Genomic DNA, 16,850 nt, shown 5'->3' on the forward strand with positions numbered 1-16,850 from the left:
GCTTACCCACAGCTGATGGGCCAAGCCTCAAATACCACCATTTAGCATAACCCAGCTGCTTAGCACTCATTGGGGGGGAGGGGGGTAAAAATATAAATGTAAAAACACCAGAAAGAATGAAATATGAACTAGTTACGTGAATCAGAAAATGGGCCCGGGGAGGCCAGGAAGAGCGGAGGGTCCTGGGACTTGAATTTCTCAGGGGTGCGGAAAGGTTCAAAGAAAGGGGAGGGAGAGATGGATCTCTTGTGTAAATTCCTATTTTTTGGCTAACCACCTGCCCCCCCCTCAAAAAAAAAAAAAAAACCAACTCAATACAGCATCCTTGGGGAATAATTTCCTTTTCTGAGCACAGATTAGGAAGCGCTAGATTATAATAAATAAGATGCAGTATCAGTTACAGAACTTCAATTGGTGGGGCTTGCTTCTTAGTTTAAATAATATTAGATCAACTGAATTCCACTTATTGAGAATATTCGTTTTTTATAATGCGGGAATCCACATACCACATGGAGAAGAAAATCCAGATTAATGACAAAAATCTTTAAACACCTCTGTGAAAATTCTACCCCACATGGACGCTAGGAGGTTATTTTCTTTGCAACTGATGAGTGATAATCTCTAATGATTCCTAACAAACACTGAACTTCTCCAGTTTCAAAAGAAAGCACTAGAAATAATTATGAAATAACCTGGCCCAGAAATTACAATAAATCCGAATTTCGGAGAAATTAGGCGGCAACCCTTAGACAATTATTTTGAAACATGTCTGACGAAACAGGAGGATGTGACAATGTTTTCTTTAAAAAGAAGGAAAAACAAAAACGTGAGGAAGAACCCATGGTCTGGAAGAGAGTCGGCCATTCACCGGCAGAGCTGAAAGCAAACCAGAAACCCAGACGATACACCAGCCGGAATCCAGAAGGCCCCCTTTATAAATACAGATACACTGCACCTGCCAAAGTGGTTTTCTGGTTGACCCACTGCTGTCCAGTGAAAAGGTGATCATGCATTGACAGTCCCAAGGTGTAGGATTCCTCTATTCCAAAGGCTGCATGAGACCACTAAGTGGATGAAGAGGTCAACAACCAAGCCTTCCTCCCATCCTACCTGCCCGGCTCCCTCTACCAACCCCTCCCTCTCCAGCACCCCCCTTCTCACCCCTTAGTCTCAGGTGAAGATTACAGAAATACACACAATTACGGGGCTAACTCATAACCAAAGACACCATTCGGTTGCCACGGCATTAAGTACTTCACAAATTTGGTTTCCTTTAATCCCAATCCCAGCCCAAGTCCTTTGTCTCCTCTGTCCGGCTGCCAGAGCCCACCCTCCTTTCACAGCCCAGAATGTCTGCGCAATGGCCAGTGCCCAGATCCCCAGGAGCACAGCAGAACGCACAGAGGTTGTGGCCACCAGCCGCCACTCCTTGGGGCAAGGGGACTCCACTGAAGCGTGGCGTGCACTCATGGCGGTGGCTGGAAAACACACCCTATAAGACAGCAGAGGATAAAGGGACCTAAGTCCCCCTGTGCTCTCCTTGCCAAAATCCACACTGGCTCTGGCTAAAATGTCTTTCCATCTCCTCAGCCTGTTCATTTCCAAAGATGAAAACTAAGCACTTAATTAGATCTACCTTGTGACAACTATCCACGTGGGACAGTTGTGGAGGCAGCATCGAGCAGCTCTCTCTAAATGGAGAAGCCTCCACCCTCACCTTCGGGTGATGCTCCCCAGGGCAGGCCCCCGACCTCCATCCACACTGGCAAGGGACTGTGTCCATCCTGCACCCACTTCTAAGAATGGCACCTTCTCTCCACTCAAAGAGGAAAAAAAAAAGCCTCCAAGAGATTTTAAAGAGAACACCCTTTCCCTGTAGCTCAAAAAAAAAAACAAGTGGCAGCCTTGCCCAGCATTTCCAAAAGCAGAGAAATGCATTTCAAAGTCTAGACGCACGATGGGAAATGTGGGGGTGGGGGTGGGGGGTAAAAAGGACGGGCTTCCTCATTTTACCCTCTAGGACACTGTAACTATCGCACTTTTTAAAAGGCTTTGTATACTATTAAAATGTCTGTACAGCATTCACTTTCCTGGGAGAAACCTGCATCAAGCAGACCCCACACCAACAACATCCTCAAACTTAGGACAATGTCCCTGCGACTCACAGTCCGCAAAACAGAACCAGCCACAGAAAGTTACTTTCTACTCCCTTAGTAAAGAACATGCCACGAGGCCCTGGAAAAGGAGCGGAGAACCCGGTCCAGTCCTCGCTCTGGCCGGTAACTCAGCGTGTGACGTTGGGCAATTCACTTAGGGCATCTCTGGGCCTGTTTCCTTTTCTGAGAGCTGGTTGGGCCGAGATGATCTAAGGTCACTTCCAGCCCTGAAATCTTGACATTGTGGAAGCATAGGTAATTATGAGCGTCCATTTTACTGCAGGGTTGGAGGAAGGGGGGAAGCTTCTGGAATAATGTCAACCTTTCTACATGCCTCATTTATAACATGAGGATTTGTAGAACATTTTCACAAACGATGAATCAAGATGTGGCTTAACGGAAATAAATCACTTTGTAATACATACACACACATACATATGTATTGAATATTCATATAACAGAGGCATAATTCATTAAATAATATATACTCTATTACAGCAAGCTACAAAGTAAGGAGACAGTTAGCCTGAAATTTGACACAATGCATCTTGAAATTTTTCTACTTAAGAAAATCATTTTGCCATTTTTAGAAATTACAAGTAACAGAGAGGCAAAATATATTAATGGGTAGCATTTTGTGGTAGTTAAATAAAAAATACATGAATTATTTCATGCTTTGCATAATTCTACCTGTCACAGATTCGTTATAAAAATGTGTCTTCCATTAATTATTTCAAAACTATGAAGTCCAGCTCATGATATAAATATATGGAAGAGAATATTCTAAGAAGGCTGAGCCAACTTCTCAAGAGGTTAATTTATAAAATCCACTTTCAGAACCTACAAAATCTGAAAGCACATTAAAAATATATGTAGACACACATTTTACGCTGTAGTCTCTCACTACTAAAAACAAATGTTTCCTATGTTAAACACACAGGCTTTCAAAGCCACGGATGTACAGGTTAAAATAAACTGAAGCCCTTCCAAATTCATTTCTACTCTCCATTTACAATCAATCAGCCCCAATAAAATTCTGCTGATATGAATATAGAATGCTACTACTTTCCAACAATTAAGATAAATTGAGGGACCGGGGACGGGGATTGGAAAGTCTCAAATCCAACGCTTCCCTTTTGAATTTTCTAATTCCCTCCTCTGCAACTCACCTCCACTAAATGAGGTTTTTGGGAAAGGATTTGGGGATTGTATTTTTGTAAACTACTCTGGCACCATTTCCAGTCTCCCCCAAACCTTGGTGACAGTGTCCCATTAGCTGGAGACCACAAGGCTAGACTAACCCAACACCAGGAGAAAGGGGGTGGTGGGAAGATTCTGAAATTTTCCAGGTAGGTAACAATCACTAAGGTCCAAGAGCAGAAAACAAATACCTTCCAGATATAAACCATATCCAAGAATATTCCAAAAATATAAATATTTTACAGAAAGAAAAACTGATAAACAAGACCTATTATCGACAAAAGATTATTTTCTTCACCTCCCCCCAAGGAAGGAAGGAACTGCCTTTGTAAGGTCACTTACGACGATGTGTGCCGGCGACGGAGAGCGGGCATCCTTGAGGGCTTGTCTGCTCTGGAGGGTCCCCGCCTGGACATCAAGCAGTGGCCATTTCATCTGGAGATACTAGAGGGAGGAAACAAAATGAACGTGGCAGATGAATTTGGAAAATCCATACAAAACAGCTATCCCAAGACATAACTCCTGGGGTACCTGATAGACAGACAGGAAACTAAAAGGAGTAAAAACACATGCAAATAACAACACTGAAAAACTTAAAAGCATGCAAATAACACCACCACCAATAGAAAAATCCAATCGTGCCATACCAACAGATTCTTCCTTAGGGTTCACGTTCAACAGGTACTTTTATAGAACATCAACACTATTAACAACTACAGTTTGGTTTTTAACATTCAAACTTTAGGCTGGCTCCAGATAACACCATTTCACTGGTACTACCTCATTTAGAGGAAACAGTAGGAGAGGAAAGAAGGGAGAGAACACAGGTCTTCCAAAGGGAGAATGCAAATACAAGTCTCAAGCCATAGGTGTCCAGGAGACCATAATTCCAGATCTGCTCTTTCAGTGACCTTCATTTCTATAACGCCATCATCCTTCACTTTCCAGATGAGTATATCTGTGCAACAGTGCTTTGGTAGAAGCTGCCCAAACAAGAGGAAGATGGATCCCCTCATCCAACCCCAAGGGATGGAAAATCCGTGGCACACGGAAGTGAAAGGGAGTTACTTCTGTCACAAGAGATTGAGAAGAGCTTGACCGACTGGTCCAATTCCCTGTTGTACAAACAAGGAAAACCAAGGTGAGGTGGACTGCCCCGTCACAGAGATACTGAGCACATAGGATAAGTAACTCCAAGGGGCACACCCATTTCACTCAGGAAACCTTCAGACAACTGAACAAAACTGAAGCCACAATGCTAAGATTTTCATAAAGACATCACCAGACTCTGGGTCTCTGAATGCCAATGGTCTAACGCTCCAGTTAATGCTTGGAGGGCACTGAAGAGGCCACCTTGGTCTTTCCAGAGACCCCAAAGCAAAATAAATGGCTAGTTTTCATATAAACTGTATGAATATTGATTAAAGCTCACTTTGTACATAGCCTTCTTGTGAAGTATAAGGAGATAGGAAGGCATTTGCCCTCAGGGAGCTTATACACACATAAGAGGACCGACTCACACACAGATTAAGTCCAGACAGAACGTAGGAGAACCGTGGCACAGACTCAGGGAGTGGTGCCTAGGGAATACCAAGAAAGAAGATGGTAGTTCTGAGAAAGACCCTGGGGAAGGCTGTACAGAGTAAGTGTCGTTGAGTCAGAAAGATTTCAACAGAAAGAAAAAAGAACAGCACGGGACAGTCCAGAAAGAAGGAAGGGTTGGCTCAAATCCCATATGAAAAGGGAGGGTGAAAGCCACACACACAGCTTTCCCATAGGTTCCTTAAAGATACAACTGGACAACGGATTAAAACCAAATGCAGTTACACCCAACACTGGAAGAGCCTGGCCCACGAGCTACCTGCCCCAAGCACACAGTCATTTTCCCAACTGAGATCTATACAAGGTTAGAGAACTTCTATAACCTCGGGGCTGTAAGAAGGCTCTTGTGTGAGGAAACTTGGTTACTAGTTCTGGTAACTCACCACAAGACCTTGCATCAAATCCCTTTGCTTCTATGGGCCTCCAGTGTTTCATCCATCAACGATCGGGGATGAGGGTGAGGGAGGGACTGCCCCAGCACTGAAGGATTCTGGACCCCCAGACTGTAAATATCAGCAAGTACCCCACTCCCACCCCCACCTCAGTCACCCTGATAATCAAACCATTGCCAAATACCTACTTTGGGGGCAGTAGCATCCCAAGCTGAGGGCCACTGTAGTAAATGTTTCCGTGGTCTCCCTCAGCCTGTAACCCAAGCCAACGGGCCATGGGAACCCACTCCACCCCAGCTCACCCTGACTTCTTCCCATTCTCACTCACCACATAAATATATGAACCTCATTGGTCAAAACCACTCAACAGCATCATTTCCTTGAGGCCGACCAAAATGGAAACCTGCCAATACTCTTCTCTCCTCTCATAAAAACCCGTGAGGAAAAACGCCAAGCTGAGTGCCACACACCTACACCTCACGCTACCCTCAGTGGGCAGGGGTCAGATAAACACACCAGTTTTTATCTTCGGCCATCTGTAAAACTGATTTGGTCACATCCAAATACCAGCTCCATAGAATTCAGAAATTTAGGCTTTGTTTAAGGTGACAGACCTGCCCTGAGGACCTCACTGGAGAACTGTCATACCCATAATGCAATATTAATGCAGAGTCTTATAATTCTTATTTTACATAAAAGCTTCATTGTGTGCCATATCCAATCTCCGCAGGCTACCTGCACATATTTTTATGAGCCTACATTTCAGCGCTCCAAGCCTACAATACACATAATTTTCAATTATGTTAGGGCAGCCCAGGATCACTGCCTATATAACATTACTGGTTGGAGGAAATGAGACTCGGCCCCACTGCCCAGAGAGAGCTAACCAGATCCAGATGGCAGAGGAAGACAGCCCCAGTCCCGCTGGCTTGCAAGGACTCCGCAGTGACAGCCTCCACATCTCCATCCCAATGCAACTTGATCCCACAGAACGGCTGGGCCCCCGCAAACCTGTGCCCGTCCCATGGAAATAACTGGCATTCGGGCCGACGAGGTTCCTTTCGGGGAAAGAAGTATTATGTCAGGATTTTTAAAAGGAAGTTATTAGCCTCCTCCAAAAGTGATGGGTTTCCCAGGTTCCTTCATCTTCTACAATTGGTCCTTATTAATAAGGAAAATAAATAAATAAAGGGAAGAAAAAGGAAATTAGGTACGATTATAGCCTAGAGGAAAATCTCTTCCTTCCTGGAGACACTAAGCGGCAGGAAATTCTATTCTGTTGGGTCCTAAAGGAAGACCCGAAGGAGGAGGCATCTCGGATTTACGAAAGGGCTGGAAAGCCACGCCACATTTTCCCCATGGCCCAACTTTGGTTTTACATCCTTTTGGAGAAGGAAAAAAAAAAAGTTCCCACCATCCCACTACAAAAACAACACTGGGCTCCGGCTCTCTCCCTTTCAGGCCGCTCACCGTGGAAATTATGAACTGCCTACAAAAACACTAAACTTTTCAGCAAACTGCAATCAAATGGGGCCGTGGGAATTACTGCATTGAAAACTGTTGAAATGGAGTCCTGCTCAACTTGCATTTTTTGTAAAAAATAAATAAGTAAATAAATAAATAAAAATACATAAGGCCATCTTGACTTTAGTGTTCCATCCTTTGTTTAATACTAATGTTCTGCTCATGGCCCATTAGGGTTTTTCCCCCAAATCATATTTTATGATATGTCTCAGGGAGCTTAAGTTAAGCTTCAGACCTGTGGACAAAGTCTCGAAACATATACAAAACCAATGGTCTGAATGGAATCAAAGTGCTTTAAAAGCCTGTTAAATTGTCAGCAAAAAAAAAAAAAAGAAAAAAAAGAAAAAGGTATGCAACACTAACTTCTCCTCCCTCACCCCCCCCAATAAAAAAAAAAAAAAAAGAAGACAAGGGGGCAGGGGGCTCCTGGGTGGCTCAGCCGGTTCCGTGTCTGACTTCAGCTCAGGTCATGATCTCACCGTTCATGGGTTGGAGCCCCACATCAGGCTCTGCACTGACAGCGCAGAGCCTGCTTGGGAGTCTCTCTCTCCCTCCCTCTCTGCCCCTCCCCCACTCACACTTTTTCTCAAAATAAATACATAAACTTAAAAAAAAAAAAAACAGACAAGGAAAGGTAGGTGGGCGAGGGATCTTCCGAATCAGAGGGCCCCTGCAGGACCCAGCTACAAAGGCAAAGGTATCTGACAAAGGCACCCCCGTCCTCAAGGGTATGGCTTTAGTAGCAAGGATGGTGAGGAGGGGCTGCTCAGAGAACCTGAAGCCAAGGGCTCCTGGGGTCGTGGCACAAAGTCAATTTTCTAAACAAAGAGAACAAGGCAAAGACAGATGATGATGACAAAGCTCCACATCCTTGATTTAAAAAAAAAAAAAAAAAAAAAAAAAAAAAGGCTGCCTGGCGGCACTTCCTGTCTGTTGCTCCATCTCACAGATGGGCAGGCAAGTGGATCCGTCCCTTTACTCGTACAGGGCAGGGTTGGCAGACTTTTCTGTAAAGGGCTGGCGCACATATCTTACTTAGCCTTTGTGACCCATCTTGGTTCTACTTAGCTCAGCAGTGCTTAACACCGGAGCAGCCACAGTCCACACATGCATGCATTACGTCACGGCTGTGTTCCAATAAAGCTTTATTTATAGATACTGAAATATGGATTCCATAGGACTTTCCTGTGTCAGGAAGTATTATTCTTCTCTTAATTTTTTCCAACCAGTGAAAAATAATGAAAACCATTGTTAGCTCACAGGCTAACAATACACAAAGAGGTGGCAAGATGGCTTCGGCCTCTGAGCCACTGTTGTCATCCCTGGCTTAAGGAATGAATACGTAAAGGCCTCATTTCAACTTGGACAGGATACATTCCTTCAGTGGGCCTTAAGTCCACAGACTGTCGAACATAATTATTTGGTGGCCCCAAGGCGACGTTTTAGATTTAATCGTCACTGGCAAAGTCCAGTTTTGGGGGGAAAGCTCGGAAAAGAATGTGAGCTCTCCAGCCGTGACTCCCAGTCACAAGGTCTAACCACTAGACCACGGGCTCACCGAAATAACTACCCCTCCTTTCCAAAATGGAAGTTTGAAAATCCCTGAGCAATCCTGACTGGAAAAGGTTCACGTGTTAGAAAGTTCTCAGGCGCTTCCCAAGAAATGCTGGCAGTGCGTCACATGCCGTGGATTCACCACAGAAGCCCACTGGGCAGAAACTCTGCAGGTCATGGGTGACATGCCCCGTATGCTTTGGGAATCACGTTCAAAAACTCCTCTCTCTAGAGCTTCTCGGCATGTACAACCTTCAGACATCCCAAAGCTGGAATGAAGTCCGTGCTGGGCCAGCTCTGCCCATCAGCAGATGGCATCGGCCATGGGCTCAGGCTGATGGGGATGCGGGGGCCACCATGGGGCCTGAACGGACTGCTAAATGGAGAGGAAACTGGCCCCTTCTGGAAGACCAGGTCCCATAGAAAGCCTATGATGCAGAAAGGCCTTGCACTCCCCTCCCCTTCCTGGTAGGTGGGCATCCTTTACCTAAGTACAAAAACAATAAGAAACCAGCCTTTTCCATCCACACTGTTTCTCAGCAGGAGTGCTTCTTCCTAGGAAAATCCATTTTACAAGAATTCAAAGTAGCTGGAACCCATCCTGATGAGAGATCGGGACTGCTTAGTCTTCCTAACACATGAGCACCAGAAAGTCATACTTGCTGTGTTTTTTCTAAAACAGAAAAGTCGGTATTTTGTCCAAACACCCAAACCGAGAGACTGCAAGCCACGGTCTATCACATCCAAGCCCACGAATCCTGCCCCCTCTGCGAGGTGACCCCACAACCCTCTCCGTGCAGCCTCACCATGGACCCTGTGGACTCCACCACGCACCTGCAAGCCGGAAGGGGTAAAACCATGATCATAATGTTCACGCCACTCAACTTTACCAAATCAAAGGCTGCCAGAAGTCCCTCATTGTAAGAGGAAAATGGAAAAACTTCGTAAGACAACAGGAAGCACGAGTATATCGCCAATGGCGCACACACATTTCTTCGGGAGCTCACGTTGGGAGGCACACGTGCACATCTGTTAAAGAACAGGTTTGCCTGTCTCTTTTGGAACCTACCTCATTTGTCAGAACTGGAAGCTGGAAAATTCAGCCCATCTTCTATAAGTAATTATAATTAACTTTGCCCTGGGGGTCAGGGAAACCCAATTTATCCAGAATAGTAAAATTATAAGAAGCCGTGATTAATGTTGTCTTACCTACCCTCTGAATCATACAGGTACCAACAAGTTCCCCAAAGCTAGCATTGCTCGCATATACCTAACAGTGAAATTATATCAGAAGTTATCAGAGTTCTGCAGGCTCCTCAGGGCCACCTTTACAAAATTGGTTTGACCAATTTTCCTGCAGATGCAGAAGGTACAGGAGATTGAGCTGCTTTGCTCTAGGTTAAAACACAGCCCAAGAATTGCTTCTTCAATCCACATAAGAGCCAAAGATACAGGCTCTATTTAGAGAGGCATTATTATTTGCCTATAAAGTACAACTGCACAGAAAAAGAAAATTCAGGAAGGTGTGATTGTGGCTACTTGGGATATAGCATAAGTGAGTATATACGATAGTTACCAACGGAAAGAAACCCAAAGACCTCACAAGGCTGGGTACATTTTGAACTTGGAGAAGGAAAAGAAACCACAGAAGAAAATGAAATTAGGATGCTAGGATTGACTTCAGTTAATTTTTTTTCCCTAATGACACCAACCATTGTAAGAACTTAGAGATGTTTCTCTTAAAGTCCCTATCCCATTTCCCAACATAAAGTGAAAAATGAGGGAAAAGAAAGATATCAAGGCAGCTGTGTAAGACAACAATTCAATAGCTCTGCCCTCTATCTCCCTGAGTTGGTTGCTACAAGATTTTTAAATGAAATCCTTGCAGTTCCCCTTTTTGTCTTCCTAATCATGACAACCGAAAGGTTCCTAACAGTATCGCTTCACATTTAGGGAGCAGCCTGGGGTTCAAAGCCACATTCACAACAATCCTATATAATCAACAAGCAGAAAGCTACAACTAACCTGTTACCAAGGAGGTTAACTAAGGGCGTTAGAACGCAGCCTCAGCTTACCTGGGGTCCCTGGGTCAGCTGGCATTCTAGTGCACAGGGCTCCAGACCACTGGCATGTTTCCACTTCATCCTGACTCGCCTGAGAACTCCCCTCCACCGTCTTCGGTTTTCTTATCAAATGCTAGGCATCAGTATCACGGGAACGTCACACAGTGTCCACAAAGGAATGAACCATCCTCTCTCCAGCACCTATCCGCTCACTTCTCCCCCCCAGGTCGCTGGGCAAACGTTCAGTTATTCTCCTCCAAGGCTACTCGGTGATTATTTCTACCACAGCTACTGAGGCCACTGGTATTAAGGGGGAAACTGAGCAACAGAAGCAAATAACAAACCCCAAAAAAATCCAAAATCCAAAACCTGGCATCCCTGTATTCTTTACTTCCCCAGCTATGTGACACCCCTTGTGCCGGAGATCTACTTGCAATTGCTAGGTCGGTGGTTTTGCGGGGAGGCTATGCTATAGCAGCTCATAGAAGCACAGCTGGAGAGCATCTCACCGAGCCCTTCCTTTCAAACCCAGATGGGCCCCCCTGGGCTGGGGGCTGGGACTTTCTTCCATCCTCCCAAGAAAGTCACTCTTAAAATCACGGCTATGTGTTCCTGGGACCGCACAAGAGGGAAAGAGGGTCCGGAAACCCACTCTCGAGCCCCACTTCTGCCACTATCTGCACAATCACTTCAGTTCTCCCCTGGGCAGGCAACCTCTTTCCCACTCTGGACCTAAATCTGTAGCAGGAAGCCAAGGAAAATTCTCTCAAAAGTCCCATTCTCCTCTAACTCCCGCATGCCTGCAGCATCTGCAAAGCACACGCCCTGTGTCCGGTGTGGACTAGATATTCTACGGCCTAGAACCCTCATCTAAGACCCAGTCGGTGGGATGATAAGCTCATCAATGGTACAGGGACAAGCACAAGGAAGGAGAAATACTATAAAGAAAGATTTCATTCATGATGGTGACATGGTCCTATAGTTTCCAAACCTTGCTGGTTTAGCAAGACTTTCCTCCTGACCCACTCTGGACCTGCTAAAAGCAACTATCTGGGGGTGGGCCCAGGGTCTGTAATTTTTTTTTCCCCCCCAGCTTGTCACGTGACCCTGATGACCAGTAATCAGCATAAACTATCAGCCCTAGGGCAGTACCAATAATGAGCGTGTTGTACATCTGCAGATCCCACCTTACTTTCTCAAAAGCTTTTATTAAACTCCTACATTGACTGTCACTACATCTCTTCAGGTGGTCAAAGCAGATCATCTCCAAACCCGCTTTGAACTTTTTTTACGTTTATTTATATTTTGAGAGAGAGACAGAGCACGAACGTAGTAGGGGCACAGAGAGAGAAGGAGAGAGTTCTAAGTAGGCTCTGCGCTGTCAGAACAGAGTCCTGCGCGGGGCTCAGACTCACAAACCATGAGATTATGACCTGAGGTGAAATTAAGAGTCAGACGCTTAACCCACTGAGCCACCCAGGCATCCGTCCAAACCCAGTTTAAAAGTGAAGAAAAGCAGAGAGAAATTAAGGGACTTAGTCATGCAGTTAGGAGGGATTCCGAACCAGAATGTAGAGTTCTGGTATTTTCAGACCAGGACTCAGAATCTCTTCTGTCAGACTGAGTAGAAGTAGCAGTGGGAGGGAGGGCAAAAAATGGTGCAGCCCCCACACCTACACAGGGAGCCCAGTGGGAAATCAGCCTCAGAGACAGTCTCGCTCTGTCACACCAAAAGTAGCCCAGGACAAGCCATGAAAGAGTCTTCAGGCAGGCCTGAGATTGAGCTCCCCCAAAGAGGGCTGTGGACCTCAAGCCAATGCAAGCCCTGCCAAAAGCGCCCGTGTCCCTGAGTCCCAGGTCGGAGGACATGAAGCCACTGGAAGAACCTGGAAACAGAAACCCTTGTCTTCCTGTCGTGCTCCAACAGGTTGCCCGTCTTTGGCCCCCACACAGGGAGCATAACCTCCTTCCCCCAGGGAAAGGGGGTAACTAACCAATAATGAAAGCTCGCACGCCACTGGAGGAATCTCCCATTAAGAGACAGACCAAAGACGACCTACTTTGTTCACATTTTTTATTACTGCCTCTAATAAAAAGGCTCACCCCAGTCCAGTTGATTGGAATGTGCTAGTTAGCATCTGCTGGCCTAACCAAGTGCACGCAGGCACCTGCAGACCAGGAAAAGAAGCTGCAAGACATGGCGTGGCAAGCGTGGGCATCACGGGGGGCTCACCAAACGCGGGGCAGAGTGGGAGGAGAGCACACCAAGTCTCAGCTGAGGAATGGGGAAGTACGAGGTGGTCTAGCCATACGATGGAATATTATCTGGCAATGAAAACAAGCGACTACTCAACAACACGGATGTCCCTTGAAAACATGCTAACTTAAAGAAGGCTGACGACAAAGGTCACATACTGTAGGATTCCTCCCATAGGAAAACCCAGAATAGGCAAATCCATAGAGACATAGATTAAATTAGTGGTTGCCAAGGACTGGGGGCGGGAGGGGGAGGTGTGAGGAGTGACTGTTAGTGGGCACAGCGTTTCTTTGGAGGTGACAAAAACGGTATGGCAATAGACGTGGTTAATGTTTGCACACCGCTGTGACTGTGTCAAAGCCCACCGAATTGTATACTTTAAATGGGTAGATTTAATGGTATGGTATGTGAATTATATCTCGATTCTTAAAATGGATTACAAAAAAAAAAAAAATGCAGCAAGTCCCTTGATGGTTATCACATTCATTTCAAAGACAAAGGGGTGGGGGAGAGCACACAGTCACGTATGCAGACTCCACCCACAATGCCATCATGCCTCAAGAATGAGCCACAAAACAGGTGAACAAACCTATTCTTTAAGGAAAAAAATCAGACCCTCCAAAGCTTCCTGGGAAACGAGCGATCTCCAAATGTGACCGGCTGGCGCGGGATCTCGGAAAAGGACCGTTCCGACGGCGGGGGACCATCGACCCTGCAGGAAAGCTGGGAAGAACACAGCCCGCCCTGGGATAGACGTGCTGAGGAAGAGACCAGGGAGGCAGAACGGAAGGAAGGGTGTAGAGCTATCTGAAGGCCAACCAAACAGAGAGGAGCGCTGGAGTCAACAGAACGGCGACAGGTCAGGAACCTGAAGCCTGGGTCGTCACAGTCTCTTCTCCAGCGCCCTGTGGCTTCAGGCAGGCCAGGGTGGCTTTGCACCTCAGTTTCTCTAGCTGAACACGGGCTTGGGGCCACTTGCCTAGAGTCTCCCAAAGGACTTCCTCACCGTATTTTCAAGGGCAGAGGCGAATACTATGTAAATGACAGGACAGTTAAGATTTGTCATTTCTTCCTCCAACTGCACCCCAGGGTTACAAGCCAGAAGAGTTGGCTAACTTGTTCCCTTGTTAGCTACCGTAAATTGTCAGAGAGACAGCCACCAGGAGACCTTCGAGAAACACAAAGCCAGAGAGTCACAGGGTCCTGGTGAAGACTTATTTTAAGTACATGAGTCGGCATGACCGCAGCAGACACTAGAATCAGGAGCTTTGAAACATTCCTTTCTTTCTCCACAGCCAGGAGCTCTCAAGACTCGGGATTTTTTCCGATTCGGCTGTGCCTCCCAGCCCGTCACGTTTCTTCCCCCTCTTCCACCACAACAGACCACGCAAGGCTCGGCGGTCAACAGGCAACCGAGGCGCAATTAACGCGCTTCAGTCAGTGGACACGCAAGAGAGGCCTCGGCTCACGTCCTCGAATTCCAACCGAGATGACGAGGCGCGCTGCATTTCCCTTCTATTTGTGCTTCCCCCCGTCACATTTTGAACGAGGCCGGTGGCTCCAGCAAGGTCCCCCTGTCCAACGTTTTATTGTCCGACGCTGGCTGTGACAGGCATGTGGAGCCGCTTCGTAATGCTAACCTCGGGAAGCCAAAAGGTCAGGCAGCGCCTCTGGTTCATTTTGCTCGGGGAGGACCAAACCCCCCGAGCCGGGGTGAAGATTTAGTGAGGCTGACCTTCTGGAGGCCCCCGACCCCCCCTGCACACAAGTCTCGCTGCCTCAGCCAGAAGCGGCCTGCCACTCAAGTATCATCTTGCTGTAACAAATTACTCCTAACCCAGGATTACGGCTCTTTCCAAATCCCTCCTAGAGAGCAAGGAAATAAACAGTCTCTCCCAGGACTCTGCCCCAGTTGTGTCCCCTGTTGGTAATCCTTGTCTGTATTTGCTTCTCCTACAAGCCTTCGTCTGGGAGGTCTGCTAGACCATTCCGGCCCACTTTCCTTTCAGACATAAGCTGAATGTCTCAATTGTCCATTAGGCACAGTAGAAGATGAAGGCGGCCTTTCTGTCCGGAGGAGTCTCACACAATAGTTCTCTTTGCCCACACACTTCTCGTCTGACTGCAGACTCGACTGGCCTAATCCTAGTCACTCACGGAACTCCACACCCCAAATTCCTCCCCAGCGCCCCAGAGGGACGGGTGCGGACGCGCCGCTCGAGTCCACACCAGGGCAGAGAAGCAGCCCCCTCCCACCCCCTCCCACCCCNAAGAGGCAAGATAGGAGATTGCCGGCAGGAGAGACTGCCTCTGACCCCATCCTGTGGTTTCCTTTAATAAACTACCAGGAGATATTTCGAGCACAATAACCTCACTTGGGGAAGGAAACACAGTTCTGCCCACTTCCAAAGTCTCCTCTGAAATCCCAGGATATTCCAGACCCTTCACACAGACAGGGCCGCTTTGTGTTTTTAATTGTATACATACAGTGACCAGCATATGCCAAGAAGCAAAGGGCAGAACAATGGATTTTATAACCAACGTGGGTGATTTGAAGCGATAGGGATCTTCAGGTTGTTTTATGCGAGACTTTTCTCCCTGCAGAGAGCGGCTGACAGCACACTTGGTGACAACATTCTGGGCCGGGAAAGAAACTTTCTGAAATAACCCAAAGGCACTGAGGAGACAGAAATACCATCAAAAATCCAGGCGCCAAATCAAATTCCTGTTTTAAGAAAGGGGAGGGGAGGGGACACCAGCTGAAGAAACTGTTAGACGATACACCTCATTCTAACGTGAGCCCCACCTTAATGGGAACGTGAGCCCCACCTTAATGGCCGAGGCCATCCCCCCCTCTCTCGCCAGGGCCACCGGGCCTCTCCAAACAAACTTGTTCTCTGCTTCTGTGGTTTTAATCTTTAAAGAAGCTGGCTTGGAAAAGAGCAGTACTGATCTCGAGCTAACCACTTAGCTCATTACGTGTCATCTGGACGGGAAAATCAATTCCAACAGCATCGAGTTTGGTTATCCCCTCCCCCAAAGGTCTGCACTATTAATAGCAAGAAAGTTTCGGTTTATTTGTAATCTTGACCAGCCCTGACCACGGAACCTGGACACGTGCACTCCTAGAGCTCCCAGCCACCTGGGAGACAGAATTTCAGGTCTCCGTCTTCTGACAGCAGTAGAAAGACGCAGAAGGTAGGCTGAACTTCAGGCAGACAGCAAGATTCAGGTCAAAGAGTACTGGATCCCAGGCAAAGGCTAGGCAGTCAAGGGGGAAAACTAAGTTAACATCTCTCCACCTATTTAACCAGCTCCTGTGCTCCCCTATGGACAAAGGTCACCATGTTATCTGCCCAACACGGAGTTGGCAGACAGAAGTTTCTAGAAGAAACAGGTTAAAGATAAAACTAAAACCCCATTAATTCAGGCCAACGTGGGTCTGAGCACAAGTAGAATGGGTAAGAGCACAGGCAAAGGAGCTGGAATGCCTGGGTTCAAGTCCAGCACCTGCGGCTTCATGCTTCTGGGGTGTTGGACAAATGGCTTCACCTCTCTAGGCAGCCAACCCTGCCCTTGACTGCAAGGTGAGGATAATAACCTAGGGATGACAGTGGTACCTCCCTCTCAGGATATACAGGAGTCATTAGTAGTGTCTGCACTACAAACCAGATGTGGTTGATGTATGAGCTAGAAGGCTGATGGGGTTCATGGTCATGGAGCAAGCCATCTGACCGCAGGGAGTAGAAAGGGAAGAGAAGGAAGCAAATGCACCAATCAAATAAATGCACTAAGTTAACAGACTGCCCAAGTTGGGTGTCTGATGAACAGACCAGCGGACACATCCAGCGGTTACTATCCACATGTCACTGGGAAGGTAAGAAACTGTTCATTCAGCTATTTTAAATATATCCCTCCTTCCTCTCTGTATGAGCCCTGGCAAAGAGAATTCAACTCCAGCTGTGTGAAGTCTTCCCAAACACCTGAATGAAAGAAGCCATCTGCACAAAGGCCCCCTCAGTCTCTGCCCAGGTACAGGTGAACACACAGTCATCCCAACCAAGCCTCCCTCACTCTGCAGATACAAGGGCACAAAGCAAAT

The 16,850-nt window shown here is 46.8% G+C and overlaps 1 protein-coding gene across 11 annotated transcripts in view; it reads right to left on the reverse strand.

The window, feature by feature from the left end:
• TCF7L2 (transcription factor 7 like 2) overlaps window positions 1-10,613 on the reverse strand; it is a 129,840-nt gene extending 119,227 nt beyond the window's left edge. For 6 of the 11 annotated variants that reach the window (XM_077779438.1, XM_077779439.1, XM_077779440.1 and 3 more), the window contains exons 1-2: window positions 10,504-10,613; window positions 3,699-3,800 (exon numbers count right to left, since the gene is read on the reverse strand). In XM_077779438.1, coding sequence (XP_077635564.1) covers window positions 3,699-3,800; window positions 10,504-10,572 — 171 coding nt within the window. In that variant the 5' untranslated portion in view covers window positions 10,573-10,613. The remainder of the gene's footprint in view (window positions 1-3,698; window positions 3,801-10,503) is intronic. The other 5 variants (XM_077779446.1, XM_077779447.1, XM_077779444.1 and 2 more) reach the window with 1 other exon arrangement.
• Window positions 10,614-16,850: the final 6,237 nt, after the last annotated feature.

The sequence above is a fragment of the Crocuta crocuta genome, unplaced genomic scaffold (genome assembly GCF_008692635.1).
Source record: "Crocuta crocuta isolate KB4526 unplaced genomic scaffold, BGI_CrCroc_1.0 scaffold138, whole genome shotgun sequence".
Lineage (NCBI taxonomy): Eukaryota > Metazoa > Chordata > Mammalia > Carnivora > Hyaenidae > Crocuta > Crocuta crocuta.